This window comes from Ursus americanus, chromosome 2 (genome assembly GCF_024610735.1).
Source record: "Ursus americanus isolate L20-20 chromosome 2, mUrsAme1.1.p, whole genome shotgun sequence".
NCBI classification, from domain to species: Eukaryota; Metazoa; Chordata; class Mammalia; order Carnivora; family Ursidae; genus Ursus; species Ursus americanus.
The window spans coordinates 38,990,052-39,016,205 of NC_142128.1; the positions used below are offsets into that span (position 1 = coordinate 38,990,052).

Below are 26,154 nucleotides of genomic sequence, written 5' to 3' on the forward strand. Positions count from 1 at the left end.
CCGCTGCTCATGCCCAGCGTGGATATGGGTTCTCGCTCCCCCCCCCCCGCTAACCCTCCCCCGACGACCACAGCAGCCCTCCCCCTGCCCTCTTGTTCCACACCAGGAAATGTCTGTCCACGGCACCCCCGGTCTCCTGTCACCCCCGCCCTGGGGGCCACCTTGTCTCCTCTGCCTACCTTCCAATCTCCTCCCTTGGGAAGAGTGCTGTGCTGTGCCCTGTCCCACTTTCCCTCCTGGCCTCCCTGGGGCTCCTGCACCTCACTCCCAGCTCTGCCCTGGGCCCCGCGGTGTGGAGGCCCCACGGTGTGGAGGGTGTGGAGGGTGATGGGGGACGGGCCGTCAGCTGCGCTGAGCTGAGCCTCCCCCAACACCACGTGTTTCTCCACCATCACCAAGCCCTCCACACACTGCCCAAACTTGACCCAAACACATGCAGGGGCCCACGGGCCAGGGTCAAGGGGCAAAGCTGGTGGAACCAGAGCACGACACTCTGAAAGCATCAGACCCATAACTGCGGCAGTGGAACACGTTTAATTGTGGGTTCCTCTGAAGTTAACAAGTCTAACCCTTCACAAGGTGCTCCCCGCTGTCCCCAGCATCGCTCAGGGTGGCCCTGAGGACGGCGGACGCCCCAGGGATTTTCCAGCCGCGCAAGCTTCGTTACCCCCGTGGAGCCCTGGCTCCCAGGAGCAGCCCGGCCGTGGGTCCAGGGCATGTGAGCACTGTGCCGGGAAGAGCGGATGTGCCATCACCGCCAAGACCCACACCTTCCCCTGGGCCCTGCCTCCGGCTCGCCCACCGGGCAGAACCACCCACTGCCGGTGGCTGACACACAGATGTGGCTCCTGGGGTGGGGAGACGCCTGCACCGCCACGGCCTCTGCTTAGGTCTGTGCGCACACGGCCGGGAGATGCAAGAAGGGGCTGCCTTGGTTAGGAGAGCCGAGCAGGCGCCTGGCTCAGAACCTTCTGGGCTATGGAGGAGAGTGCGGGGAAGGCGGGACTGTTAGGGAAGTCCCTGATGAAGTCTCGACCTTCCTCCAGGCTCCTCGTGAGCTCAGGGTCCAGAGGCACAGAGCCTGCCAAGGGAGAGGGCAGGGGAGGGGCCGTGAGGGACAGGGGCCAGCTTCCCAGCCCCACCCCATGCAGGGCTCCCAAAGCCCGCCCCTGGCTCCCTCGGGCACCCCTCAAGCCCGGCTGGATGCTGCCATCTCATGCCCCCGGGGCGCAGGGAGCGCAGACTCCCGGAGCGGCCCTGCCCGGAGCGGCCCTGCTGTGCTCACCCAGGAAGGGGACTCCGGCGAGTCTGGCCAGCTCCTCCCCGCCTCCCCGGGAGAAGACGTTGGTACACTCCTAGAACACAGACGTGCGGGGCCCCCTGAAGGAACCTCCCACACACTTGGGGGGCAGGTCCAGGGGGGTCCTTGCCACCCACAGCCTGACCCTCCCTTCCCTGCGTCCTGCAAGGGCTGGCCCGCCGAGTCCCCACGACTCACTGCACAGTGTGGGCAGACGAAACCACTCATGTTCTCCACGACCCCGACCACCTGCAGCCCTGTCTTCCTACAGAAGGTCAGCTCCCGCCTCACGTCCCCCACAGACACTACCTGTGACCGGGGAGCAGAGAACAGTGGTCCACTTCAAAGCGCACCACCCAAGGCGTAAAGAGCAGGGAGCACTGCCGGGTCCCGGGGAGGGGGGGGGCACAGACGGCTGGGCAACGCGAAGGCGCTCCCACAGTACCTGGGGCGTGGTGACCACGAGGGCCCCCAGCGGGCTGTAGGGGCGCAGTGCCTCCACAGTGGCCATGTGCTCGTCCGAGGTCCCTGGTGGTGTGTCCACAACCAGGTAGTCCAGCTGTCCCCAGGCCACGTCAGACACGAACTGCTTTATCAGCGCTATAAAGACCCAGGGGTCTCACTGGGGTCTCAGCGAGCCCCTCGCCTCCAGCCAGCCTCCCGCACAGAGGGGCCTCTGCAGGTCCCGGGTCTGCCCAACAACAGTGGAGCAAGCCATTCCTCACAGAGAGTGGGAGGCGCGCAGCACGGGCCCCGCAAGCACCCCTCTCTTCCCGGCTGTGGGGCCACCCCTGCCCCCCGAGACTTCCCGCTCAGGCCTGAGCCAGGAGCTGTGATCCTCCTGGGGGTGTCCGTGCCTGGACTCAGGTTCACCTCTAGCTTCTGCAGCACAGGTGACCTGCAGCGCCCAGGCCGCGTCAGCACGTCCTGCATGCAGCCCCTGCACGAGCCTGCTGCCTGTCCCTCCCACCACCAAAGACAGGGCTTAGTGGGGCCTGCTGGTGCAGAGCCCAGAGCCCAGCCTCGGCGCCCCACCACCCGGCTGGGTGGCCTCAGGTCTCAGCAGAACCCTTCCTGCTCCGGGACACGGATGGGGTCATTGACAGCCTCACAGAGGTTCCTCCTGCTCTCAACTCCCACGCGGGCCTGTCCGCTCAGGTGAGCAGCAGGACGGTTCTGGAAATAGCCGGCTATTGGGGTCTCCAACTCTACCCAAGAACCCTGGGGAGGAGGGCCTGCAGCTCCTGCGGGACTCTCTAATAGACCTCTTACTTGAGCACGCGGCGGCAGCTGGGAGAGGCAAGAAGGCTGACTATGCCGTCCCCCACCCCATCGTTACCGTTCTTCTTGGGGCCCCTCCACACCACAGCCTCATCCGGGCTCTCCAGCAGGAAGCCTACAGACATGAGGGAGATGCTCTGCTCCTGGTCCACAAAGACGGGGACCCAGCCACTGTCACACTGGTGCACGGCCCTGCCCTGTGCCCGAAGCATGCGAGGGATGCTGGGGCCACACAGGTCCACATCGAGGATCCCCACCTGCAAGGAGGCAGGATGTCCATGAGGGGCAGGAGCAGAGATCAGTCCGTGCAGGGGCCAGGGTGGGGGTGCTCACCTTCTTGCCTGCATGGCGCAGGGCCAAGGCCAGCTCCGTAGAGATGGTGCTTTTCCCGACCCCCCCCTTTCCTGAGAGGACGAGGATGATGTGCCGGACACCTGCCAGGTTTCCAGGCTCTGGTCAGAAGAAGGGAGAAGGGCAGAGAATTGCCTTCGCACCAGATGCTCTCGGAAGCTCACTCTGAAGGGTCACAAGCAACCCCCATGTCCCAAATTCTGAGACCTGCCCCTTTGCCCCGACAGAAGCAAACACCCCCGGGTGGAAGGTCTTTCAGTGGGCCGACCCCAGACCAGACCTGTGGCTTCCCCGAAGGCGGCTGTGTCAAACTGCCCTCTCTACTGCGAGCACGTGTGTGACCGCGCCCTCGCGCTCACACACGTGGGCGATGTGAACTGAGGGGCTGCTGATTCCAGTGAGAAACAGGGCTATAATGACAGGTGTGAGGTGCATCTGTGCTGGGGCGGACCCCACCCCGACTCCTAGGATCCGGGTCTGATCCCTAGGTGTCCAACCGCTCTCCTGGGGTCAGAGGCACTCAAGGCAGCCCTAGCCTCCAGTTCTCAGGAGGGACGCTTAGAGCTCTAGGGACCTGAAGCCTCAGTCACGCATGGACGCAAACCCACCTCTCTGGCTAAGACTGTGCCTTAAACCCCAAGGACATAAGGGCGACCACAGGCTGCACCTCCATCCTTGGCTACCCCCCAAGCCACCCCAGGCCCAACAACTGTAGCTCTCTGCCACGGGCCACTCTGCCTGGGCTCTTCCTTCCAACGAGCCTAATATGTCACAGAAGAAATACCATCCCAACCCCTGCCACCCCCAGGGTTGCCATCTGCACCCACACAACCCTCAGTCCCTCTGCAAGACCCTAACCTTCAGGTCTCAGTACTCTCTGACCTCACCATCCGCACTCCTGCCCCACCTCCAACAAGCTACTCTCCCCACCACCCTCCCCGCAAGCCCGGGACCTTGGCGGAGGTTCCACAGAGGACGCCCTGGTCCTGGCCCTCCTGCAGACCCTCCTCTCAAAAGGAGCTGCAAAGGAGCCCACATCCAACGCCTCGCGGGGAGGAGCTGAGACGGGCACCGGGCCTGGCTCTCAGCAGGTCCGGGTCACCGATACCAGCAGCAGCCCCCGGCCAGTCTCCGAGGGCACCCCGGGGCTGCACGCCACACCTGCTGGCACCCGCTCGCACCTGCTGGAACGCCACTTCCACGAAGAAGCAAGAGTACGCGGCGCTCTGGCTCCCCTTCCGGGGACCCCCGCTCCAGTCACGGCTCTGCCGCCACCAACCAGGCCGCCGAACCAAGGCCCCCGGGCGCAGCAAGACGCGGCTGTGAACTGAGGCCTATGGGCGCCGACGACCGCTCCCCCGAACACCCGGGGCCGCGACCAGCAGCTGCGGACCGGCCCCTCCCGCTCCCGCCAGCCCCGCGCACTCACCCGCCGCCGCCGCCTCCATCCCGCCCGCGGCGCCGCACAGCACCCGTCCGCGGCGCCCAAACTCGCTCCCCGTGTAGCGCCCTCCCCTTAGCCGTCCTGATAGGCCCACTCGCGCTCCACTCAGCCAATCACTTCTCACGTAAGGTGCACGCAGTTTCCGGAGCCGAGGATGAACCGGAAACGAACTCACTTCCGTGTCCGTCCCTGCCTCGCCCCGCATCCAATGGGCACAGGGGCCCTCCCTCCGACGGCTTGAGAGGTGACCAATGGGGATGTGGAGTCAGGATTGACAGGTCCAGCAACCTTTCGGCAGGAGGCATGTGCCGCGCGGCCCGCCCCCTGCCCGCAGCCCCGAGCTGCCAGCACCCGGCAGCGCCCGCCAGCGGCCGCGGGGCCAATGCGGCGCGGGGGGCGGGTTGCGGGGCGGGGATTGTTTACGTCTCGCTCGGGAGCCGAAAGTAGGTCACGGCCGCCCGGCGGAACGGTGGCAGGTGAGCGGTGGCGGGCGGCGTCCGCACCCCGCGCCCCCCGCCCCCCGCCCCCCGCGGTCCTCCCGGCGCCGCCGCGCACGGCCGCCGCGCCCGCTGGCCTGGCGGGACCGCTGGCGGCAGGAGGCCCCGGCGCGCCTTTGTTCCTGCGGGCGGCGGCGCCGGGGGGGCCCGGGGGCTGGGCGGGCGGCCCCGCCGCAGTCTCCGCGACAGCGCGGAGGCGGAGATCCGTGCGGGCCGGGTCCCGGAGCGCGCCGCCTGCCGTGCGCTGCTGCGGGGCCGCCGCCTGCGCCGGGCGGGCGGGAGCGGCGCCTCGGGGAGTGGGCGGGGGCCGCTCGTGCGAGCCCGGTGTCCGACCGCGGGGCAGCCCCTGGCCTCCCGGGGCTCTGGGTCCTGGTGACAGCCAGGCAGGAGACAGCCCCGAAGGCGGCGTGTTGCTGGGAGAATGCAGGGAAGGAGAGGCATGCCGAGCAAAGGGCAGGAAAGGGCTCGCACCTGGACCCAGGCCCTTGCGGCTTGGAGCAGCACGGAGAACTTGATAGGTTTTGCGGGATGTTGCATATTGTCTTAATAATGCAAGGCCGAGGACTTTCAAGATTGGTTGAAACTTGCTTAAATTTTTAAGATTTGTGTTTCCAAAAAGTCAGCTTGGCTGTAATGAGTGAAGTGGGAGGAGCCAGAGTGAAGGTGAGTTGTGGCTAGAAGTCGGGGTGGCAGCGGGGATGGAGGGGTTCAGGACACGGTTTGGAGGCGGTGCTGGGCGTGTGGGGCTGTCAGGCTACCGCCCGAGGGAGGAAAGGGGTGTTCAGGGTGACTGCTATGGGTCTGGCATGAGGAACTGGGAGGTTGGAAATGCCATTTGTTAAGCTGAACAACAGAGGAGGAGCCAGACAAGGTTTGAGATGCCTGAGGGACAGCTGGGTTCGTCAGGCTGAGCTCAGACAGGGGCTGAGATATGCATTTGAGAGTCATGGGCTTCTGGACAGTGTTCCACACTCTGTGCCTCGCGTTCATCAAGGTGCTTGCACACTGGAGGGAGTCTGAGGTTGGGAAGAGTTCCAGAGCCCGCGCTCGGCATCCGCAGGGCTGAGAGCCTCCACCTTTGGATGGGGGTGGCACAGCTGGCAGAAGATGGTTCTCATGTCTTCTCCGCTCAGAACCTGGGTTTCCTTCCAGATCCTGTCCACCATGGCCAGGCGCCCTCGGAGCAGCAGAGCCTGGCATTTTGTCCTGAGTGCAGCCCACCGAGATGCAGATGCCCGGGCCGTGGCTCTGGCAGGGACCACTAACTGGGGCTACGACTCTGATGGGCAGGTAGGTCCTAGTGGGGGAGGTGGACGTGGCTGGACCAAGGGGTAGAGCGACCCAGGGCAGGCAGAGCCTGAGCCAGGACTGAAAGAGAAAAATGCCCCCTAGGGCAGAGGACAGGCCGGGCAGGCCCTCCTTTCCCCTGTTTAAGGACCCACGTGGTCCTGGGGTGACAGGACCCCAGGGCAGATACCACCTTCTTTCTGGGGCACAGCAGTTGCTTTTTTGGTTAGTTCAACAAAAGCTCCATTCTGCTTACCCAGCTGGTGTCCAAAAGTAGCTTGACGTGTGTGCTTCTGGACGTTTTCTCTGCTGTACGGATATACACTTGATGTTTGTGTACGTGGATGTAGAAAGAGAACTTCCAGTTTTTAGAGACCAGAACACCTGCGCCTTCCCCCACTCAGCAGCTCCAGAGCTCTGGGAGGCCCAGGAGCCCGGGATCCGTCAGAGGAGCAGCCGGGCTCTTGATCCATAGTGCAAGTTGCCTGCCGTCCGAGAGCGCCTCGCTGGACAACCCCAGCCATGGCGGACGTCACGGCCTGTGTCTGTGTCTGTGGTGGGCACTGTGGATGGCTTCTCAGAGCTCTCAGACCAGGGCAGGGGTTCAGTTCTGCTCTGAGTCACCTCAGCTGCTTCCTGCAGGGGTGATCATTGGGTGACTGGGCTCTGCCATGTCATAGCCACCCTGTGTTACTGCCCTGAGAGGAAGTGGCTGTGTCTTCTTTAGAGTGAGGGTGGCTGAGCCCCGTGGAATTGCCAGAGCCCGGGGGGAGAACTGGAGGCGGTGGCTCTGAGTTGGTAGTGTCCTGGGCCCCTTCCTAGGGCCTCCCCAAATTCCCTGCCCAGGCCAGAGAGAGGCCTCAGCCTGCATTCCTGCCCTGCCTCCAGCTCCCCCGACCACGTGACCTGAGCAGTCTGTTCTCCCGCCTGTCTCTCCCTTGCCAACTCATCGCTATAAGATGCAGGAGGTGTTGGGGGGCCAGGGCATAGCATGTGACACATGTTTGTAGCCTGTCTGTCACCTAATGGGCTTGGAGGCCTTGGCTGTGTGGGTGAGCATGTCGGCCTGAGCACATACCCCCCTTCAGCTCTGATGCTTGTTCTGCGGTCTGTGTACCCACTGCCCCCTGCTCCGGGGCTGGCCAGGCGGCCCTCTGGCTCAGGTCTATGACCCTGGCGCTTGAGAAAGTGGGAAGGGGGCTGCCTCTGACTAGCATGGGTCTTTCTTGGCTTTTGAGGGATCAGCATTCCATGCAAGTGGGGTGCTTTGGGCCTTCTTTCCATCTCCTGTTGGTGTCTGTCTCTGAGGCTTCTGGCCTCCGTAGCTCAGTCTCGGCTGCATGGCTTCTGTGTGGCTGCTCCGTAGCCCTGGGTGTGATGGGAGATAAACAAGGAGCAGGTTTTTTCAGCCTCTGTTCTAGTGGGAGAAAGCAGATCAGAACAGGAGCACAGCATGGGAGGGAGGGGCTGAAAGAGCCTCTTTGAAGTGCAGTCTAGGGGCACAGAGGCTGCCACCACCATAGGAGACAGATGGACACAACTGTGGTGAGGGGGGTTGGGGTGTGGGCCTTACACTCAGAGCAGCAGGATGCTGAGGTGTGCCAGGCCCTGGCCCGGATCTGGCTGGCCTGCTATGCAAACGGCATTTCTGGAGAAGAGCTCCTGGAGGTCAGGAAAGTAGGGGGTGGAGGGTGCAGCCTGACCAGGACCCCAGCCAGCGAGGGCTGCCAGAGCAGCACATAGAGCCCATCTGCACACCGGGCCTGGTCAGGAAGGCCTCAGCCCCTTGCAGGTTGGCCCAGGGTCTGTGCACAGAAAGCACCTATAGCCTCCGTGGCTGGCCTTCAGGAAGGGTCTGGCTCTGGGCCACAGTCAGGCCCCGGAGACGTGGAACACGTGCCATGAGGATTGGGCCCCTCGGGTAGAGGGCCAGGTCCCCACTGAATGTCTTCCTGCGGCAGAAGCTTCATGTGTGGACGTGGGAGCACGGGGCTCTGGGGCCCTGTGCTGTGGGTTAAGACCCATTCCATGGATGACCAGAGGGCCACAGCCCAGGACAGGTGCAGGGGCTCTGCCACGGTGAGGGGCCCCCCGGAGCCTACAGGCTCCCTGTGCGGAGAGCCGGGCTGCCTCTGTTGGGTCAACCACAGACTGCGTCCTGGGGCTCCCTTGCTTCAGGCGGCCCAGAGGAGAAACTTCGGAGTAGGAAGCCCCACCTGGCTGGTTGTCAGCGGGGCGCACAGTGACCCCAGGGCTGTGCGGAGATGGGGTGGAGCCCTTGAGCCCATTTCCCAGGAGACCAGAGGAGGTATCGGGGTCACTGGGGGGATGGTGCTGGGCAAGGGTGGGGGCTGACGGTGAGCAGGAGACCCAGGGAAGCCCTCTGAGGCCAAATCTGCAGCCGCTTCCTTGGGGCATCGGTGTGGGTGACCCACACGTGGCGGATGTCAGGACGGAGGGCAGAGGGTGCGCCAGGCGGGAGCAGCCAGTTCTTCTCTCGCAGCACAGTGACTCAGACTCCGACCCCGAGTTGTCAGCCCTGCCGCCGCCCATCCCCAGCGCCGTGCCCGTGACCGGGGAGTCCTTCTGTGACTGTGACGGCCAGAGCGAGGCCTCTTTCTGCAGCAACTTGCACACGGTGCACCGTGGCAAGGCCAAGGACTGCCGCTGTGGCGAGGAGGACGAGCGTGAGAACTGAGGGGGGAGGGGGAGGACCCAGGGCTGGGGGGGAGGGTGAGCCTGGCCTGCATGACCTCCAGCCCTGGTCTCTTCTGCTGCTGCAGACTTTGACTGGGTGTGGGACGACCTGAACAAATCCTCGGCCACTCTGCTGAGCTGTGACAACCGGAAAGTCAACTTCCACACGGAGTACAGCTGTGGCACGGCGGCCATCAGGGGCACCAAGGAGCTGGGGGAGGGCCAGCACTTCTGGGAGATCAAGATGACCTCACCGGTCTACGGCACCGACATGGTCAGTGGTCAGCAGGCTGGTGGGGGGTGGGGCTGGCAGGTGTGACCCCAGGTGCCCAGGCCCTACACCCCCTCTGCCCGCCCGGCTCTTCCCAGATGGTGGGCATCGGGACGTCAGACGTGGACTTGGACAAGTACCACCACACATTCTGCAGTCTGCTCGGGAGAGACGAGGACAGCTGGGGTCTCTCCTACACGGGTGCGCAGGGCCCTGAGGGCAGGCAGGACAGGGGTGGGGGGACAACGTAACCTGAGGGAGCAGGGCTCACCCCATCCCACTGCCCCCCCCCACCCAGGGCTCCTCCATCACAAGGGCGACAAGATGAGCTTCTCATCGAGGTTCGGCCAGGGCTCCATCATCGGCGTGCACCTGGACACCTGGCACGGGACGCTCACCTTCTTCAAGAACAGGAAGTGCATAGGTGAGGGCAGCCGTGACCTTGACCTGTGCCTGCAGGGTGTGGACCGCAGACCCCGGGGGAGCCCCCAGGCTTCCTGGAAGCCTGTCTCACAGACTCCTGAGGTCCTGGGGTTCCCCAGGGCGGGGCAGTGTGAGGGGTGGATGCACCGCCCCAGGAACGACGCCGGGGCTCAGGCTGTGCTCCCGGCTCCCCCAGGCGTGGCGGCCACCAAGCTGCAGAACAAGAAGTTCTACCCGATGGTGTGCTCCACGGCAGCCAAGAGCAGCATGAAGGTGATCCGCTCGTGCGCCAGCATCACCTCCCTGCAGTACCTGTGCTGCTATCGGCTGCGCCAGCTGTGGCCTGACTCCGGGGACACACTGGAGGGGCTGCCCCTGCCGCCCGGCCTCAAGCAGGTGCTGCGCCACAAGCTGGGCTGGGTCCTGAGCATGAGCTGTGGCCGCCGCAAGCCCCCCACACCCTCCCCCAAGGACACGGCCAACGCCAGTGGCCCTGAGACCCGGCACTACCAGAGGAAACGCTGCCGACGGACCGAACTCCTTTCCCCGTGAAAACTGTTTTCCCGGGCCGAGCGGCTGCGTCCTCCATCCCTGCCTTCCGACCGGGCTCCAGAGGGAGCACTCGGGCCGAGGTCTTGTCTTGGCATCTGCCCCTCTGCCCCTGCCCACCTGACGCTGGGACAGACTCCGTGGCCGAGAGCATCTGTTTCCTGCGCCGTGTGTGGAAGCGGCTACCCTGGCTCTTCTGGACCGACCGCGGGCATGGAGGCCGCCCAGGAGCTGAGGCCGCCGCCCGCGAGGATGCCGCTAGTCGCGGCCCACGCAGTTGCCGCCAGCCTTGAGTTTCCCTTCACTTGCTTTTGCATGTCGTCAGCTGCTGTTTCTCCCATCCCAGACTGAAGTGACCGTAATAAACTTAGACTTTACGTAAGGCCTCCATGGTGGCAGGATGAAAGGAGTCGGGGCCGAGGCCTCGTGGCATCACAACACTCTCCAGAAGAGACAGCGCAATTCTCTTTCCTCCCTCGAGACTTTGTTTTACTGCTTCTTAGAAAGTGTCACCCCCCAAGTCTCCCCATGACTGGTGTTTTATTGCTCCCTTCCTGACCCCCCCCCCCCCCCGCAACTGGGCCCTGGCTCCATGGCCAGTGTGTATAGGACCCAGGGCAGGGGAAGCTCACCCCCTCCTCTCCTGCCCATCCCAGTTACCCGGGAATATTCCAGCCACCCTGCACCCTCCCACCCGCTCCAGGGGCAGTGCCCTGTTCCCTCTCCCTGGTACTTAGTCAGACCCTGCGTGGGGTGGACCACGTTCTGTCCTGCTAGCCTGTGAGACAGGGTCCCTTCCTGTCCCCCAGGCATGGTCAGGAGCCCAGGTCCAGCAGGAGCTCAGGGTTGGTGGCAGTCAGGAAGAGGCAGATGCGGCGGGAAAGGTCAGGCCCCACCCTGCGGGGCCGCACACCGTCGCCCGTCTTCACGGGGAGGTCTGCCAGGAGGGCCAGGCGCTCCTGCTCCGTGCTGCAGCTCGTGTATGCCTAGAGCAGGCACGGGGATAAGCACAGCAGCTCTTGGGGACCTGGCTCCACACCAGGAGGGGTGCCGGGGGACCCACCTGCTGCAGAAGGCGGGGGGAGGGGAAGGCGGTGACAATGGCATCGGCCATGGCTGGGCTGACCCGGTGGAACTGCCTGATCTGCCGCCACCAGACCCCCCGCAGCCCTGTGCCATCTTTTGCCACATGCTCGCCGGCTGCCCAGCGCCCATCCACACAGAAGGAAAAGGCACGGGATTCCCGGTACCGCCTGCAAACAGGGAAGCTTCTAGAGGCTTCAGGTCTTCAGAGTATCCCATTCTCCCGGCTCCACAAAGCCCTCAGCCCTCTCTGCTCCCAAAGAGACCAGAGAGCTCCCACCCCCCTCCAGGTGTCCCTGTCCCCTCCCCCAACCACAGCCACCGGTCAGGGTGGGGGTCACGCACTTGAAGGGGCGCTGAGCGAGGGCCTTGGTGAAGGCGCACACATGCTGACTCAGCTCCCGCCAAGAGTCCACCAGCAGCACATCCACATGTGCCCAGAGTTGCAGGAGTACCAGGGCCTGAGGAGGTGAGCCCAGGGTGTGGGTCAGACAAGGTCACCCCAGGAGGGGACACAGCTCAGACCAACCGCACGTGCTGCTCCGGGACCAAAACCGGGGCTGCAGGGCCTTGGAGAGCAGCCAGGACCAAGTGCTAGGACCAAGGGCAAGCACCTCACCCTACCCGACAGGCCCTTACCTCCTCCACCTGGGGCCAGCTGAGTGCCATTGGGGCATGGGCCATCGCTGGACTCTCTCGCTGCCGCCTCTCCTGGCTGCTGGGCTGGGGAGACCTGAGCAGAGGCGACCGTCCCTCTGACTCCCCATACCCCACTATTGCCCCTGAACCCCCCAAGGAAGGGAGTTAGCCATATCACAGCAGCCCCCAGAGCCACCACTACCTTTCCCCTGAACTCCCGTACCCCAGCCAGGCCTAGTAAGGGCATGAGAGTGACTGGTACCACAGGTAGGCATCCAGCCCGATGACAGCCAGATGGGCGCTGGTAGAGCTCTCAGGACAGATCCAGGGCACAGAGCAAGATAGGCCACAAGTCTGCAAACCAAGGTTTAACACACCTGTTTCTGCGGCTGCAGCAGGCAGCAGACAGAAGAGAAACCGGCCTGGGAGTGACCCAGTGGTCCCGGGGAGAGAAGGAAACAGGCTTCTTCCGCCCAGTCCACTCCTGTTGGAAACCAGCTGTGTGCTTCCCACAAGGTCAAGAGACCTATGAAAACCCCCAACACCTCCCAGGCACCTGGAAGAGCAGCACTGAACCCCCACCCACTATTTCTATCTCTGCACCCCAACCCGTCATCGGCCTAACTTTCGGCACATACTTGAGAAATGCTAAACCACAAACATGGAGATCCACACAGGTTCTAACCTAACGCCTTTGCCTTATCACGCGGCTCTCCAGGGAACCTTCCTTAACCTGGCTTTTACCCTCCAGCGGCGGCCCCCAGCTGCTCCCAGGCCAAGAACCCATGTGGCTCCCCGTCCCATCCACATCTCAGTGGTTGCTGACTGCACCCCGGGCAGCTGACGCACACACCCCATCCAGCCCCTCTCTCCTGGCAGAGCAGCTCCCCCAGGATAAGGAGCCCAGCCCCTCGAGAAGTGTGGAGAAGGACTACTGCCTGCCCCACCCCCCGGAGCACCTGGGTCAGCTGCACGATGCCCCGAAGAAACTCCTCGGGCTCCAGGAGCAGAAGGAGGTCCTGTTCATCTGCACCCCACACCTCCGAAGGCACCTGTGGGGACATCCAGAGACACTGCTGCCCACCCTCCACCTCCCAAGCCCTAGGGCCCTGCCTTGGGCACCCCAGCGGCTCCAAGGCCCTGCCCACACTGCTCTACAGAAGACCCACATCCCATCCCCTGCCAAGTGCAAGGCCAGTTCAGGTCCACAGACACCAGCCCTGCAACTCACCAGCACCCCCTCAGCGTTTCTGCTTCTAGCTCACTGGTCTGCAACACTTGCAGGCTTATGTGAAGTTATGGGGAGCAAACACTCAGGACAGGGGTGCACTCTGTAGCCTCAGGACACTCACGGTGCAGGGACAAGGGTCCGGCTTCGCTCTGGTCCACCTGAGGCTCCGGGCCGGGCGCTGCGGTTCGAGGTGGTACTCACAGCCCAGGGCGCCCAGGGCCTCCAGCAGGATGCTGGCACGAGCATCTTCCAGAAGGGCTGGGATGGACCGCAGGGACACGGCTGTCAGCACGGCCTGGCTGCGGAGAGCCGACCCCCGGCCTGGGCCCGGCCGCCTGCAGACCACGCGGCTGCTCGGCTAGGAAACCGACCCAATTCCGGGGGGGGGGGGGCTCGGAGGTGCCGCCGTCGCCCCCGGCGCTCCCCGCACCTGGGTCCACGCGCACCGCCACGCGCCGCAGAGCCTGCTCCGGCCGCAGCGCCTCGGCCGCCGCCCTGCGCTCCTCCGTCGCCGCCCTGCGCTCCTCCGCCGGCCCTCGGGCCCTCGCGCGGGCCTCTGCGCCGGCGGGGCCCTCGCCGTCCGAGTCCGAGACCTCCCAGGTCGGGGGCCGCCGCCGCCCCCCGCCCCGGGCCCCGGCCTGGCGCGAGCACCCCGCCCTCCGGGAGCCCTCCCGCGCCATCGCCGACCCGGCCTCCACTCGGCTTTCGGCCGCACCCGGACGCCTTTCCGCGGGACACCGGCCACTTCCGGCGGCGGCGGCGCGGCTTCCGGTCGGTGCACCGACGAGCGGGGCGCCGACTATGGCGCCGAAGAAGGTGCGGCCGCGGCTCGTGGCCGAGCTGGCCCGTCGCGTGCGGGCCCTGCGGGAGCAGCGAGAGCGGCCGCGCGACTCGCAGCGGTACGCCCTGGACTACGAGACGCTGACGCGGCCGCACTCGGGCCGCCGGCTGCCGGCGCGCGCCTGGGCCGACGTGCGCCAGGAGAGCACCCTGCTGCAGCTGCTCGGCCGCCTGCCGCTCTTCGGCCTGGGCCGCCTGGTCACGCGCAAGTCCTGGCTCTGGCAGCACGACGAGCCGTGCTACTGGCGCCTGACGCGCGTGCGGCCCGACTACACGGCGCAGGTGCGTGCGCGCGGCTTCCCCGGCGCCCCGGCCGCGGGGAGGGGGCGAGCGCGCGCCCTGAGCCCACGCCCTGTGCGCTTGCTTTGCAGAACCTGGAGCACGGAAAGGCCTGGGGCTTGCTGACCTTCAAAGGTGAGGCGCTGGGGACAGGGCGGGGCCCCCCCGGCTGCCGGCCATAGCCGGCCCCGCGAGCGCATGTGCGCTCAGCCCCGGCCTTCTTTCCCAGGACGGACGGAGAGCGAGGCCCGGGAGATCGGGCAGGCCATGTACCACGACTGGCGGCTGGTGCCCAAGCACGAGGAGGCGGCCTTCACCGCGTTCACGCCGGCGCCACCCGAGGACGCTCCGCGTTGCGTGCCCTACCCGCCGCTCCTCCGGGCAATGATTCTAGCAGAGCGGCAAAAAAAGGGGGACGCCAGCACCGAGGAGCCCATGCTGCATCTGGAGCGGATCCGAGCGGATCCCTGGGACTACCCTGCGAAACAGGAGGCGAAGAGAAAGGCCAAGGCAACGCCGGTCTAAATGCCAGCACGGGGTGGCCGCGCGACCGGTGTCTAGCGCCGGGTCCCGGTTTGTGAATGAAGACGCCTTTGGGCTGCGGCTGGGACGGCCTCCTGGGGACGTGGAGCCAGACCCTGCCCCTCGCGCCTTTGCTGTGGGCGAGCGGGCAGCGGGAGCTGCGGGGGGTGGCGGGGCTGGCAGCGCGGAGCCCCAGCGCGGGTCGCTTCCCCCTACGTGCGGCCGCTGCCAGACTCAGCCGAGAACCGTGTGTGCGCGAATAAAGGCAGAACCGGTGGCCTGGTTGTGGTTTTCTTGGAGTTTGGGGATGGGCAGCCACAGCCGGTTGTCCGCGGGGCTGGGGAGGAGAAGCCGACCCCGTGGGGCGCCCGGCCCCGCGGCGCCCGAGGGATGCGGATGCCTGGGCGGCTGCCGTCTGGCCCCTTTAAGCGCAGGCCCCGCCCGCGCCGCCGCCGCCATCATGCTGTGCCTGCTGCTGACCGTGCTCGCCCACCTCTTCCCGGCTGGTGAGCGGCGCGGGCCGGGGCGGGGGGTAGGGTGGGGGAGCAGCCGGGCCTGACGCGCCCCGACCCCGCGGGTCCCCGCAGCCTGCGCCGGCGTGCACGAGCGCACCTTCCTGGCCGTGAAGCCCGACGGCGTGCAGCGGCGGCTCGTGGGCGAGATCGTGCGGCGCTTCGAGCGCAAGGGCTTCAAGCTGGTGGCGCTGAAGCTGGTGCAGGTGAGGGCGCGCGGGGGAGGGGGGGCGGCGGCGGGGCGCGGGAGGCGGCGGTCGGGGACCCCGGCGCGCGCGGCCCGTCCCCACCCCGGCCCCCCGCAGGCCTCGGACGAGCTGCTGCGCGAGCACTACGCCGAGCTGCGCGAGCGTCCCTTCTACGGCCGGCTGGTGGACTACATGGGCTCGGGGCCGGTGGTAGCCATGGTGAGTGCGGCCGCGGGAGGGCGGGCGCGCGGGCGCGCGGGGCCGACGCAAGGCCGGTGCCCTGAGTCCCGCCGGCCCGCGCGCAGGTGTGGCAGGGGCTGGACGTGGTGCGCGCCTCGCGGGCGCTCATCGGGGCCACCGACCCGGCCGACGCCGCGCCTGGCACCATCCGTGGGGACTTCTGCGTCGAGGTTGGCAAGTAAGGCCGCAGCGGCGCGCGCCCAGCCCCTGCCACGCCCCAGCGGCCGCCGGCGCTCACGCGGCGCTCCCGCGCTCTCCGCAGGAACGTGATCCACGGCAGCGACTCGGTGGAGAGCGCCCGCCGCGAGATCGCGCTCTGGTTCCGCGGCGACGAGTTGCTGTGCTGGGAGGACAGCGCCGGGCACTGGCTGTACGAGTAGCCCCTCCGGCCCCTCCTGTTTGCAGCCCGCCCTGGCCCGCAGCTTTGACCAGCATTTCTTTGCACAGTAAAGTGAAGCAAATCCTTAACCTCCCGCTGGTCTGGACCCAGGGACACGGGGCTACGATGTTAAGACATTTATTACATACAGAGCGGATACGTGGGTTCGCTTGCAGGGCCAAAGCCTGAGGGGAATCACCACCCAGCCCCTTCCCCCAGCTGCACCCACCCGGCTAGCCCCCGAGTCACTTCACGGCCCCGTGGGAACAGACAAGGGACTGGACGTACATCACAGTGGAGAGTGGCAGGGTGGTGGGGAGAAGCCTGCAGCTGCACGTGGCTGTGGCGGTGGCTGGCTGGGCTCGTGGGGTGGCTGCCCCAGATCTGTGCTTCTCTGGTGGGAGGTGGGTGGGCAGCAGGGCCTCTTGAGCAGGAGTAAGGCCTGGACCTGGGCAGGTCAGGGAGGTGCAGTCCAGGGCGGCACCCTGCTAAGCCGGCAGGCATCCACGCCTAGAGCCCGCTGGAGGCAGCTCCTGCCCCAGCCCTTGCAGGCTGTCTTCAGTTGCCCTCAAGGGAGCAGGCCACACTGCCAGCCCTAGGCACTTCATAGTGTGTCTTGGGAGCCGGGCTCCTTGGAGACTGGGAGTCAGGCCCCGGACCACGTGCCCCCCTGTCACCCGGAGGCTCAGCCTGTGTCCTAGGACTGACCCCAGGCGAGGCCAGGGGCCTCCCCTTCTTCCTGAGGCCTGGGCCTGCCTTGGCAGCCTGAGAAATTCCACCCTAGGGGATCTGGGAGGGGGAGGACTCCTACCAGGTGGGTCTTCTGCCCAGGGGGAGCCAGGGAGAGCCGGGCACACGGGGTGAGCAGGAAGAGGGCATCTGTCTCCATCTTCTCAAGCAGCTGCCTTACGCAGCCTGGCTACGTGTTTCCATGCCAATTCCCGGGGCAGGCATGAGGGTGTGGGCGGGGGTTGTCCAGGGAAGGCTCGTGGCTGGGCCGGCTCCCTACCACCCCTTCAGGCAGCAGGCAAAGGCAGGTGGGTTCTGGCTGGGAAGACTTGGGCTGAAGTCCCTGCTTCCTGCCTTGGGGGGTCCTCGGAGTGAGGGAAGTGGGGGGGTCCCAGGGTGCAGCTGGGGGCCCTCCACAGGGCCTTCTCCCAGCCCGACCTACCCCAGGATGCTGCCTTGCTTTGGCCCTCAAGTACCCCCGGGACATGAGAACTTGGGACCGGGTCCAGCCAGAAGCTGCTGGGGCCGTTGTCTGAGAGGTTCTTCCCCTCCCGGTGAGGGTGCCACCCCGCTCCCCCACCGCCCTCCCAGCCAGACCCGCATTGTGATCCGCCCTCGAGGAGGCCCGGCCCTAAGGTGAAAGCTGCAGGTTGAGAGGTTATAAGAGGGGCGGGCGCCGGGCTGCCTGTGGGGCGGGCAGCGGGCAGGCGGGTGGGGCTGTATGTACACGGCGTCGGGCAGGCGGGGCGGTGGAGGCCGGAGCCTCACTCGGGGCTGTAGGACACCTGCCACACAATGATGTGGCTGCGCTCTGCCTTGGACAGCAGGGGCTTCACCTGGCTCACGTCCCCGGCGCTCTCCTCTGTGTCGTCATCCTCTCCGTCCCCTGGACAGACATCGGCCGCTGTGAGGGGACGGCCCTGTGGGGATCCCAGGACCCTGGGCAGCGCCCACTCACCGATGCGGAAGTCGATGTAGCCCTCCCCGCCGCTCAGCACCAGCACGTTTTTCAACTTCTGGCCCTCGGCGTCTGAGGCTGGGGCGGCGGGCCCGGGGCTCTCGGACGGGCTGTCGAGCACGCTGCCGTTGAGAGTGGCCAGCACGTTCCCTGTCGTCGGGGCACAGGGGTGTCAGCCGGGCCGCCAGCACCCCCCACACGGGCTCCCGGAGGGAAGGCCATGCCGCAGCCGGGCCAGGAGGGGGTCTGGCCCCTCACCTGGCACAGACACAAAAAATTTGACGGCATCACGGTGCCCGTGGAAGCAGAGCTGGGCCTGGGCCATCGAGCAGTAGGGGATGAAGCTGCTGGCCGACTTGTCACTGCTGTCGTCGCCATACACGTGGATGACGCCCCCTGGGCGGGCTCCCTCCCCAGATGTGGGGGACGTTTTGTTGGCTGGAGAGAGAGAAGGGCCGCAGGGCCTGAGCCCGGGTAGGAGACTAGATTTCCAGCAGGCAAGGGCAGTGCGTGAGTGCCCACCGCCAAGGGGCAAGGCCAGCCTCAGCCCACAGGGCATCTCAGGTGGGGGCTGCCTTGTAAGGGTGGGAGGCGGGGGCTCCGGACTTACCTCGGAGCCCTAGGAGCTGGCCTCGGTGCAGGACCACGGCTGGGAGGTGAGGGGCGCAGCATGGAAGGGAGAGGAGAGAAGTCACGGGAGGGGCGGGACAGGGCAGGCAGCACCCCCATCCTCAGGACCGTGGGCTGGCAGAGTGTGCCCCCCACCCCCAGTCACCCCCACCTGTGCAGATGTCGGGAGGGCACTCACTCTCGGTCAGCGGGATGGAGATGACCACTCCGTTGCCGGTGCCCACCCAGAGGCGGTTGCCCGCGATGAGCAGGGCTGTGATGCGTACGAAGGAGAAGCCCAGCTTGCCTGTGCCTGGGGTGAGGAGGGGGAGGGGTCGGCACGGCTGGAGCCGGGGCCCTCCCTGCCCTGACGCCCGAGCCCGGCGCAGCCCCTCACCCAGCATCTTGCTGACGTAGGGCTCGATGTCCACGTCCTGCAGGTGCTGGTGGGTGTGCGCGTGGTAGAGCCGCAGCGTGGAGTCCAAGCGGATGGACACCCACACGCCGTCGCCGATCCACGCCAGCTGCCGCACCTGGCTCTCCCGCCGCGGGTGGGCGTCGAATGATTTCTGTGGGGTCGTGGCAGCCGCGTCGATGGGGTGGTAGGGGGGCGTCGGGGGGGGGGCTCTGGACCCGCCACGGCCGCGGGGTCACGGTGAGGCCCGTGTAGCTCACTGCAACCTTCGCTCTGGTGCCTGCTTTGCCCCCTGGGGTCCAGGCTCCTCGGAGGAGCAGGGGCCACCCACCCCGCCCCCTCGGCCCACAGCCAGGTGGTCAGGAGAGGCGTGCGGGGCCCCCGTGGGTGTCGCTCCGATTTGCCGCAGAGTAAAGCAGCAGGCAGAACCCAGACGGGCTGGCGCTCACAGCCCTGCTGCCCTTTGCGGCCCATGATGTAGTCGCCTCCCTGAGCACGTTTCCCTTGACCCCACAAAGCCCCAGGCCCATTAGAAGGCACGTTGGGAGTGCTGTCCACCAGTGGAGCCGCTCCCCCTCCCGTGAGGCCCTCCTGCTGCCAGCACTCGCCTCGATCTGCATCGTCTTGGGCTGGATGACGTGCACCTTATTCTTGTAGCCGCACCAGACGCGGTCGCACACGACAGCCATGCAGCGGATGGAGTGGTGGGGGTGGCCGAGGTCCATCAGGTGGTAGTTGCTCAGGTCCCACTGGCCATCTGCAGGGAGCCCCAGACACCTGCTCAGGCCTGGCCAGGGCCCACCTCTGCCCACAGTGGGGGTGGCCGCTCACCCGGCTAGAGCTTCCGGGGCCTCACCTTCGCCTCGGTGGAAGATGGCCAGCGTCCCGTCGGCCAGGGCCACCAGCACTCGCCCTTTCACGTGCCTGGAATGGGATGGTGGTGAGCGAGCGGCTCCGGCCAGGCTGCCGCGGGCCCCTCCCCACGCCCTGCCCTCAGATGGGGTCACGTACACCAGGCTCAGCACGGAGTCCTTCAGCTTGATGGAGTGCAGACACTTCTTCCAGTTGGCCACGGCTGAGTGCACATAGAGCCTGTGGGAGGAGGCCGTGGTGGGCAAGGGCGCTCGCCCAGGAGACCCTCCCCAACCCCTGCCCCAGGGCCCCACCTACCAGCCGTTCTGGGCTCCCAGCCACATGGTTGGGGCAGCGCTACTGCTGGCCCCCGCGGGGTCTGCGCTGGGCTCCGGCTCGGGCTGCACCCCACCTGTGTCGGCCTCTGGCCCATTCTCGCTGCAGGAAGGATGGCTGGTCCAGGGTGGCCCGTGGGAGCCCGTCCCTGCCCACCTCGGCCAGTCTCCCCTCCCCTCCATCTGCCCCGTCCTTAGAGAGCCCACCTGCCAGGCTGGGTGCTGGGGGCCGGGGTAGGGGCCAGGTCGGTGAAGACGTGCTCCGTGAGGGGCCCAGGCCGCACCGCGGCTGCCTCTGCCTCACTGGGCCCAGAGTCTGGCACCTCCATGGCTTCCGTGGCCTCCTCCGTGGACTGAGATGGGTTGACCTTTCCGTTGGCGACAGTAGCCACCTCCCCTGAGGAAGGGAAGGGTGAGCTCGGCCGGGTGATGGGGAGGAACGAGGGGGCTTAGGGAAGGCGGCTGCCCAGGTGCAGGCCCAGCTCACCCTGGCCCTTGTCCAGCACTGGGGTGTCCCCCCGGGAGGAGCAGTTGCTGCGGGGCACGTTGCAACGGGTGGCACAGCCCACGAGGGTGATGCCCGCCAGCACGCCGTCGGCACCGGAATCCTCAGGGTTCACGTCACTGTCCAGGAAGATCTCCCCCGGAGGGTAGTCACTGTCACTGGCCGCTGGGGGGAGAGTCAGGGCCCTGTCACCCTGTGCCAAGGAGCCCCTACTACCAGACCACACCCAGGGCTCGCGTCCCGATGTGAGTGCCGGGGAAGGACGGGGGGCACCTGCTGGTGCGGAGAACGCAGTGGGCCCCAGACTCTCAGGCCAGCCCGGCCTCAGCACGTGGGCACCTGCTCACAGCCACTGCCCGCAGGCCTGGTGAACCGGCAAGAGGCATGGAGGAGTGAGACTCTGGTTTCTGGGACCAAACAACTCTATCACCCGTCAGAAAGTTAAGAACTCTAAGGAGCTTGGGGCCATCTTGGAAAATGGCCCCCGGCAGGGCCCTTGGCCACCCCCAAATGCTGACATGAGGATTGCTGCTGAGAGGCCAAGCCAAGCCTCCGCCGGCCCCAGCTCTCCCCGCTGCAGCTGGGTGGTGGGAACTGGGTCCACTGGCAGGTCTGTGTTCAATGCCTGATTTCAATCTGTCCTGTGGCCCAACCGATCTCCCTCCAGGCGGGCGAGTGAGTGTCACCTTGGGGTCTTCTCCTGGTTGTTCACAAGACTCAGGGGCGAGACAGCCAGTGTGCTCCCCTCTGGACGCCCCCACAGGCTCCCATGTGTCCACAGCATGTCCCAAGCAAGGCTGGTACGGCCCAGCGGGCCTCCTACCATCCGGGCCGTCTGCAGGGCGGCACACAATCCGCGCTGCGGGCCCTCACCTGGAATGCTGGAGATGCACAGGACGTGGGCATTGCAGACGGTGAACTGGTCCACCACGGTGCCGGGCTGGTTGGCATCGATGATGACCACTTTGCTGGTGGTCAGGGTGCTGGTGAGGATCCACACGCGGCTGCACGTGGCGTCCGGCTCGGGGAGCTCTTTCGCCTGTTTCCAAGTACAGGAGAGAGGGCTGGCACCGAACGCAGGCCACTCCACCAGCCACAAGGTTGTGGGGGCCTCCTGAACTCTCTCAGGGTACAGCCCTGCCCGCGGCCTCAGGGGACGTCCTCCTCGCAGCAGGGCAGCAAGAACTCGGCACTGAACTTCCCGTCTAGACCGCTGGCGTGCGTGGCCTCACTCCCATGGAGGAGGGCTGGGCTCCAGTGCCACGGTCCCTGCCCCCCAGCCAGTCTGGGCCACAGAACGAAGCCTTTCCCGCCAGCCTCCTGTGCTTAGCCCCTCGCTCTGCTCCTGCGCACAGCTTGCGAGGAGGGAGACCCACCTGGGGGCCTGAGCCCTCCAGCCCTCGCACGTCCCCACCTGCCCTGGACAGGGGGAGAGAACCTCAGATAAGCCCAGTCCTGCGTCACTGTCCCCAGCTGTCCCGTTTGTCACTCTCAATGTGACTCCAGTGCTGGGCACAGTGGTCTAGACACTGGGAGCAGCAGGGGTCCCTGGCCGGCCATCCGCTCTGACCTTCTTCTCTGGGGACGTGTGATTGCTCTTGGTCTCTCCTTCCACTTCCCTGTCACAGGTCAGAGGGTCACGGCCTGGCATGGGCTTGACTCCGTTCCCAGAGTCGTCCTCACTCGGTTTCCACCCACTCAGGTTGACGCCCGCAGCACACCACAGCTGGGAGAACAGCCACGGGTGAGCCCGCTGCCCTGCACTGGCCCACCAGGCCCCCCACAGCCCGCCCGCCCCCATCTGTCAGGCCCACGGGGCCAGCTCACCTTCATGGTTGGATCTTTCTCCACCAGAGGGCGGCAATACACGGGGACAGGCACGTTCTTCATCCGAGTGTCCTCCTGGCCCCCATTGGGACTCAGCTGCAACCACAAGGCAGAGGCCACGTGGGCGCGAGGCCTGGGCCGGGCCCTCCGGAGGTGGGGCCGTGGGGGCACCGTGGGGCTGCCCAGGCGGCTCCCCAGCTGCTGTCCTGCCTGCCCCAGCACCAGCCCCCGCCCCCGCGCCCTGCGCCCCCTGCAGCACCTGCTTGTACTTGGCCGGCAGGCTCCAGCCGCAGGCCTGCAGCCGCCCATCGTCGTTGCGCACGTGCTCGCGCACCTGGCGGTACTGCTCGCGCTTCTGCTCCCGGCGGGCGGACGACGTGCAGTCACTGGGCAGGAGGCACGCAGGTTACTTCCCGCGCAGGCCGGCAGGCCTGCCCTGCACGCAGCATGCCCGGGCCCTGGGGCCAAGGTGGCAGGACCGTGGCTCTCCCCGCACAGGCAGCACCGGCACCTGCCCGTCCAGCTCCTGCCGAGCACGGCGGGCAGCGCCCTACGGTGCAGCCTCCCCTCCCCCAGGCCTGTCTTCTGACACAAGACACAGAATTCCCTGCTTCTGCCCTAGAGCCAAAATCTTGGTATCAAAAGTAAGGAAAACACAAAATTCCAACAGAAAGTTATTCCCAGAAAGAAAGCCCACGTTGCCAGTTGACCTCCTGTCAGCTCCACGAATCTCTGGGGGGCACAGGGGTGCAGGCCACAGCCTGGGGTGGGGCCTGACCCGGCTGCCGGCTGCAGTGCCGTCTCCAAGGGCAGGGGAGCTGGGTCCCCTGAGGGGCTGTATGCAGACCTCTGGGATGAAGGGCAGGGACTGGGGCGGGGAGTGGGGACTGTGCCCACAGATACCCCATGCACCCAGTCAGGTTGGAGGGGCGCAAGGTGTGGGCACAGGGAGGTCAGCCTCTGATGCTGGCCAGCCTCCTTCCCCACCACGGACCTCGTCCCCCCGGGCAGTGAGGCAAAGGCCGCTCCTGTCTCAGAGCCTGGAGGGGCGGGACCCTGGGACCCGGGCAGGCCAGCAGGAAGAACAGGGAAGACGGTGGGACACTCACTCATCAGGGAAGAACTCCAGAGGCCGGCTGCCAGCAGAGATGGGGCACATTGCATGGCTGCGGCGCTGGCTGAAGCCGGCCGTGGTGGGAGACTTGTAGTGGATGTTCACCGAGGGATAGGACCGCTTGGCCGGAGGGGGGCTGGACGAGGAGCTGAAGAGGCGGCTGAAGCTGCCAGTGGAGGCATGGGAAGTGAGGGGCGGCCAAAGGGGAGCCTTCCCTGCCCCTTCCCCATCCTGGCACCCCCAACTCACAACTGCCAGATGGTGGACTTCTTCTTCTCCTGGACAGACGGATGCTCTCGGGATGCTCTACAGGGGAGCAGCCGGCGGGGGGAGCCCTGCTCAGCCCACGCCCAGGCCGACTTGCCCCCAGATCACACCCCCCACCAGGCCCTGCCCAGGCCAGCCCTGCACCTCTTTTGCCTGGCACCTTCTCAGGGTGCTGGGGAGGCCCCTCCCCATGGACACACTGGGAGTCAGCATCAGGGAGGAGGTGCTCCCAGGTGGGTCACTCACAGCTTCCTGGAGGGGGCCCAGCACACCAGGCCCCAACATGCCCCAGCCCGGCTCTAGCCCAGCTAGACCCCCTGCCAGCCCTCCTGCGAGGAGGGCCAGGGTAGGGATCAGCCTGATGCCCATTGTCAGGGCCATGCCCGGTGCTCACAGCTCACAAAGGGAGACCGAAGGGGCGGGGGCGGGGGGCGCCCACCTAATCATCTCGGTCCACCGCACGGCCTCCTGGAGCTCCATCAACCTCTCCTTGTACTGGTTGCGCTCCATGAGCACACGGGCCATCTCCACCCGCGTGAAGCGACGGCGCTGTGCCATGGGGACCTTGTCCTGCAGGGAAGGGCACTGCCGTTCAGCCGGTGACGGGCTGGCCAGCAGCTCAGTCCGGCGCGCTCGGAGGCCAGCTCATGCCACGCTTCCTCTCCAGGCTGGCCTCCGGATTCCCACAGACCCTCAGGCAAACGCGGTGGGGAGGACATACGGGAGGCTACCCACCCCCAAAAGGGTATCCTTTCCAGAAGGTCACATGACATACTTGAGGAGGTTAACACAGTGACTTTTCCCACAAGCCTCTAGACCCCACAGAAACCCCAAATGCTCTCAGTCAACACTAACAGGTGACGCTGGTCCCAGGGGAACGGCAGGAAGCGTGGTCCCAGGGAAGGTGCAGGGGGCAGGACCGGGGCGGGGATGGGGGGGCGCTACGTCCAGGGGGATGCGGGAGGTTTCGGCAGATGCGTGTGGGGTCTGCCATCTGTGAGCGCGGGGGCAGGACCCAGTCTGCCCCACGTAGCTGCGTCCTGGGCTGCTGCACTCTGGCACAGGGGGAGGGACCCCAGAGGCCGCCAGGCGAGCGAGGGTCAGCCCCAGCCCCACGCGAGGAGGCCCAGGCGCTGATCCACAATCCACCCGCACGTCTGTTCTGTCCTAGCGTTCTCAGAGGTGGGGGCTGCGCAGGGTGGGCCGAAGGGGGGTGTGGCCAGCACCCTGATATGTGCATCACACGCCCCCGAAAACAACAGAGCGGACGAGCGGGGTGGTCAGTGTCCACTGTCCACCCCAGGCTGAGGAGCCAGGCCCTGCCGTCTACTGAAGGAAGACAGCCCAGTTGCTGGACCCTGGCCAGAAGGGGGTCCACGGGGTGAGGGCAGAGGCCCCTACACCCTCCCTTCAGCTCTCCCTGCAACAGTTATGAACCCCCAGGAACAGAGGGCTCTCCTCAGGACTGTCCTTGCATCTGAGGGGGCTGTTCCCACCAGGAAAGGGCAGAGGAGATGACAGAAGGGGGCTAGGAGGGCCCTGGGAGCCCACCCCACGCGGCCCGCCCCCCATGCCCCACATGTTAATAGTGGAATATACCAATTCTGTACAGAGATAGCTGCTTACATCCTCCACCTCTTCTTTGGGCTCACGGCGGGCGGTGATGGCCTCGGACTTCACTCTGCAGGAGGAGGAGGGAATCATGGCAGGGGTGGAGCCCCACCAGGCGCCAGGCCCCTGAGCACTCCTGCTAATGCCCTGGGGGACCAGTGGCCCACTGCCCCGCACGCACACGCCCTGAGGCCCAGACGTGTGTCCTGGCTGCCCCAGCAGAGGCCCAGGGCTTTGGGAATGGGAACGGGAAGGCAGAGCCAGCTGCACAGATGGCCAGCCAGCCCAATGCAGGTCTGCCACCCCCACAGGCCCACCTCCCACCCTCCCGTCACACCTCCCGTTTCCTGGAGCCACAGGCACCCCGGGGGGCGGAGGCATCAGGCTGGAAGAAAAAGGACACCGAGAAGTGCAAAGCACTGGGAAGGGATCTCCAGAGCTTTCCGGGGTTCCTCCCCGCCCTCCTTCTGAACGAACCTATGACGGTTGCCAGTGACAGGACACCTGTGCCCTCTGAGGGAGAAGAGGGGGCAGGTGGACGGTGCAGGAGCTGGATCTGGGGGCACAATGTGAGCTGCAACTGAGGGAGGAGGGGCAGGCTGCCCCGTGAGCACACTGGGGGAGTGCCTCTTTGAGTGCCCTCCAAAGGGAACCCAGAGAGGAGGGACTTGGAGTGGGGAGGGTCTGGCCCCACCCCTTCTAGGAGCCCACCTCCTCCCAGGAGCCCAGCCCCAGGCCTGGGCTCACCTCCTCAGCTCCTCCTCCAGGTCCTTGATGCGGCCCTCCAGCCTGAGTTTGGCCTGCCTGGCGGCTTCCAAGTCCCCCCTGAGCACCTCCTGCTCCCCGGACAGCTGGTCCACCTTGGCAATGAGGTCATTCTTCACCACATTCAGAGCGTTTCTTTGAGAAGGCAGAAGGT

At 66.3% G+C, this 26,154-nt stretch overlaps 6 protein-coding genes across 28 annotated transcripts in view; 3 read left to right on the forward strand and 3 right to left on the reverse strand.

The window, feature by feature from the left end:
• Positions 1-515: 515 nt before the first annotated feature.
• NUBP2 (NUBP iron-sulfur cluster assembly factor 2, cytosolic) lies at positions 516-4,474 on the reverse strand. Its single transcript, XM_045784745.2, has 7 exons — positions 4,362-4,474; positions 2,915-3,033; positions 2,640-2,838; positions 1,746-1,900; positions 1,499-1,609; positions 1,286-1,355; positions 516-1,081 (listed from the first exon to the last, which is right to left on the reverse strand). Exons 1-7 carry the CDS (start codon positions 4,378-4,380, stop codon positions 936-938), a joined length of 819 nt encoding a protein of 272 aa, XP_045640701.1. The 5' UTR covers positions 4,381-4,474; the 3' UTR covers positions 516-935.
• Positions 4,475-4,948: 474 nt separating this feature from the next.
• Positions 4,949-10,629, forward strand: SPSB3 (splA/ryanodine receptor domain and SOCS box containing 3). Its single transcript, XM_045784738.2, has 6 exons — positions 4,949-6,163; positions 8,664-8,847; positions 8,944-9,131; positions 9,227-9,329; positions 9,427-9,552; positions 9,748-10,629. Exons 1-6 carry the CDS (start codon positions 5,981-5,983, stop codon positions 10,101-10,103), a joined length of 1,140 nt encoding a protein of 379 aa, XP_045640694.2. The 5' UTR covers positions 4,949-5,980; the 3' UTR covers positions 10,104-10,629.
• A 36-nt stretch (positions 10,630-10,665) lies between these two features.
• Positions 10,666-13,821, reverse strand: EME2 (essential meiotic structure-specific endonuclease subunit 2). Of its 2 annotated transcripts, none has more exons than XM_045784736.2 (8): positions 13,484-13,821; positions 13,175-13,311; positions 12,782-12,874; positions 12,085-12,176; positions 11,823-11,916; positions 11,529-11,644; positions 11,164-11,353; positions 10,666-11,086 (listed from the first exon to the last, which is right to left on the reverse strand). In XM_045784736.2, exons 1-8 carry the CDS (start codon positions 13,731-13,733, stop codon positions 10,916-10,918), a joined length of 1,143 nt encoding a protein of 380 aa, XP_045640692.1. In that variant the 5' UTR covers positions 13,734-13,821; the 3' UTR covers positions 10,666-10,915. The 2 variants fall into 2 exon arrangements, with proteins under 2 accessions (XP_045640692.1, XP_045640690.1); XM_045784734.2 differs by lacking the exon at positions 12,085-12,176 and adding an exon at positions 12,200-12,306.
• Positions 13,822-13,854: 33 nt separating this feature from the next.
• On the forward strand, positions 13,855-14,971 carry MRPS34 (mitochondrial ribosomal protein S34). The gene is made up of 3 exons (XM_045784784.1): positions 13,855-14,175; positions 14,265-14,307; positions 14,402-14,971. The coding sequence occupies exons 1-3, from the start codon at positions 13,855-13,857 to the stop codon at positions 14,695-14,697; spliced, it is 660 nt and encodes a 219-aa protein (XP_045640740.1). The 3' UTR covers positions 14,698-14,971.
• A 30-nt stretch (positions 14,972-15,001) lies between these two features.
• Positions 15,002-16,202, forward strand: NME3 (NME/NM23 nucleoside diphosphate kinase 3). Of its 2 annotated transcripts, none has more exons than XM_045784773.2 (5): positions 15,002-15,200; positions 15,282-15,412; positions 15,512-15,613; positions 15,700-15,804; positions 15,897-16,202. In XM_045784773.2, the coding sequence occupies exons 1-5, from the start codon at positions 15,002-15,004 to the stop codon at positions 16,200-16,202; spliced, it is 843 nt and encodes a 280-aa protein (XP_045640729.1). The 2 variants fall into 2 exon arrangements, with proteins under 2 accessions (XP_045640729.1, XP_045640730.1); XM_045784774.1 differs by having other exon boundaries at positions 15,700-15,812; positions 15,897-16,102.
• Positions 16,136-26,154, reverse strand: part of MAPK8IP3 (mitogen-activated protein kinase 8 interacting protein 3) — a 46,848-nt gene continuing 36,829 nt past the window's right edge. For 10 of the 21 annotated variants that reach the window (XM_087853660.1, XM_087853624.1, XM_087853657.1 and 7 more), the window contains 22 exons: positions 25,983-26,135; positions 25,573-25,620; positions 25,224-25,305; positions 24,064-24,194; positions 23,607-23,663; positions 23,353-23,523; positions 22,503-22,629; positions 22,244-22,339; positions 21,987-22,142; positions 21,290-21,455; positions 20,399-20,581; positions 20,119-20,308; positions 19,895-20,014; positions 19,736-19,816; positions 19,581-19,648; positions 19,333-19,481; positions 18,707-18,878; positions 18,509-18,622; positions 18,311-18,349; positions 17,959-18,138; positions 17,701-17,850; positions 16,136-17,628 (listed from right to left, as the gene is read on the reverse strand). In XM_087853660.1, the coding sequence (XP_087709786.1) occupies positions 17,507-17,628; positions 17,701-17,850; positions 17,959-18,138; positions 18,311-18,349; positions 18,509-18,622; positions 18,707-18,878; positions 19,333-19,481; positions 19,581-19,648; positions 19,736-19,816; positions 19,895-20,014; positions 20,119-20,308; positions 20,399-20,581; positions 21,290-21,455; positions 21,987-22,142; positions 22,244-22,339; positions 22,503-22,629; positions 23,353-23,523; positions 23,607-23,663; positions 24,064-24,194; positions 25,224-25,305; positions 25,573-25,620; positions 25,983-26,135 (2,755 nt within the window). In that variant the 3' untranslated portion in view covers positions 16,136-17,506. The remainder of the gene's footprint in view (positions 17,629-17,700; positions 17,851-17,958; positions 18,139-18,310; positions 18,350-18,508; positions 18,623-18,706; positions 18,879-19,332; positions 19,482-19,580; positions 19,649-19,735; positions 19,817-19,894; positions 20,015-20,118; positions 20,309-20,398; positions 20,582-21,289; positions 21,456-21,986; positions 22,143-22,243; positions 22,340-22,502; positions 22,630-23,352; positions 23,524-23,606; positions 23,664-24,063; positions 24,195-25,223; positions 25,306-25,572; positions 25,621-25,982; positions 26,136-26,154) is intronic. The other 11 variants (XM_087853637.1, XM_087853669.1, XM_045784673.2 and 8 more) reach the window with 6 other exon arrangements.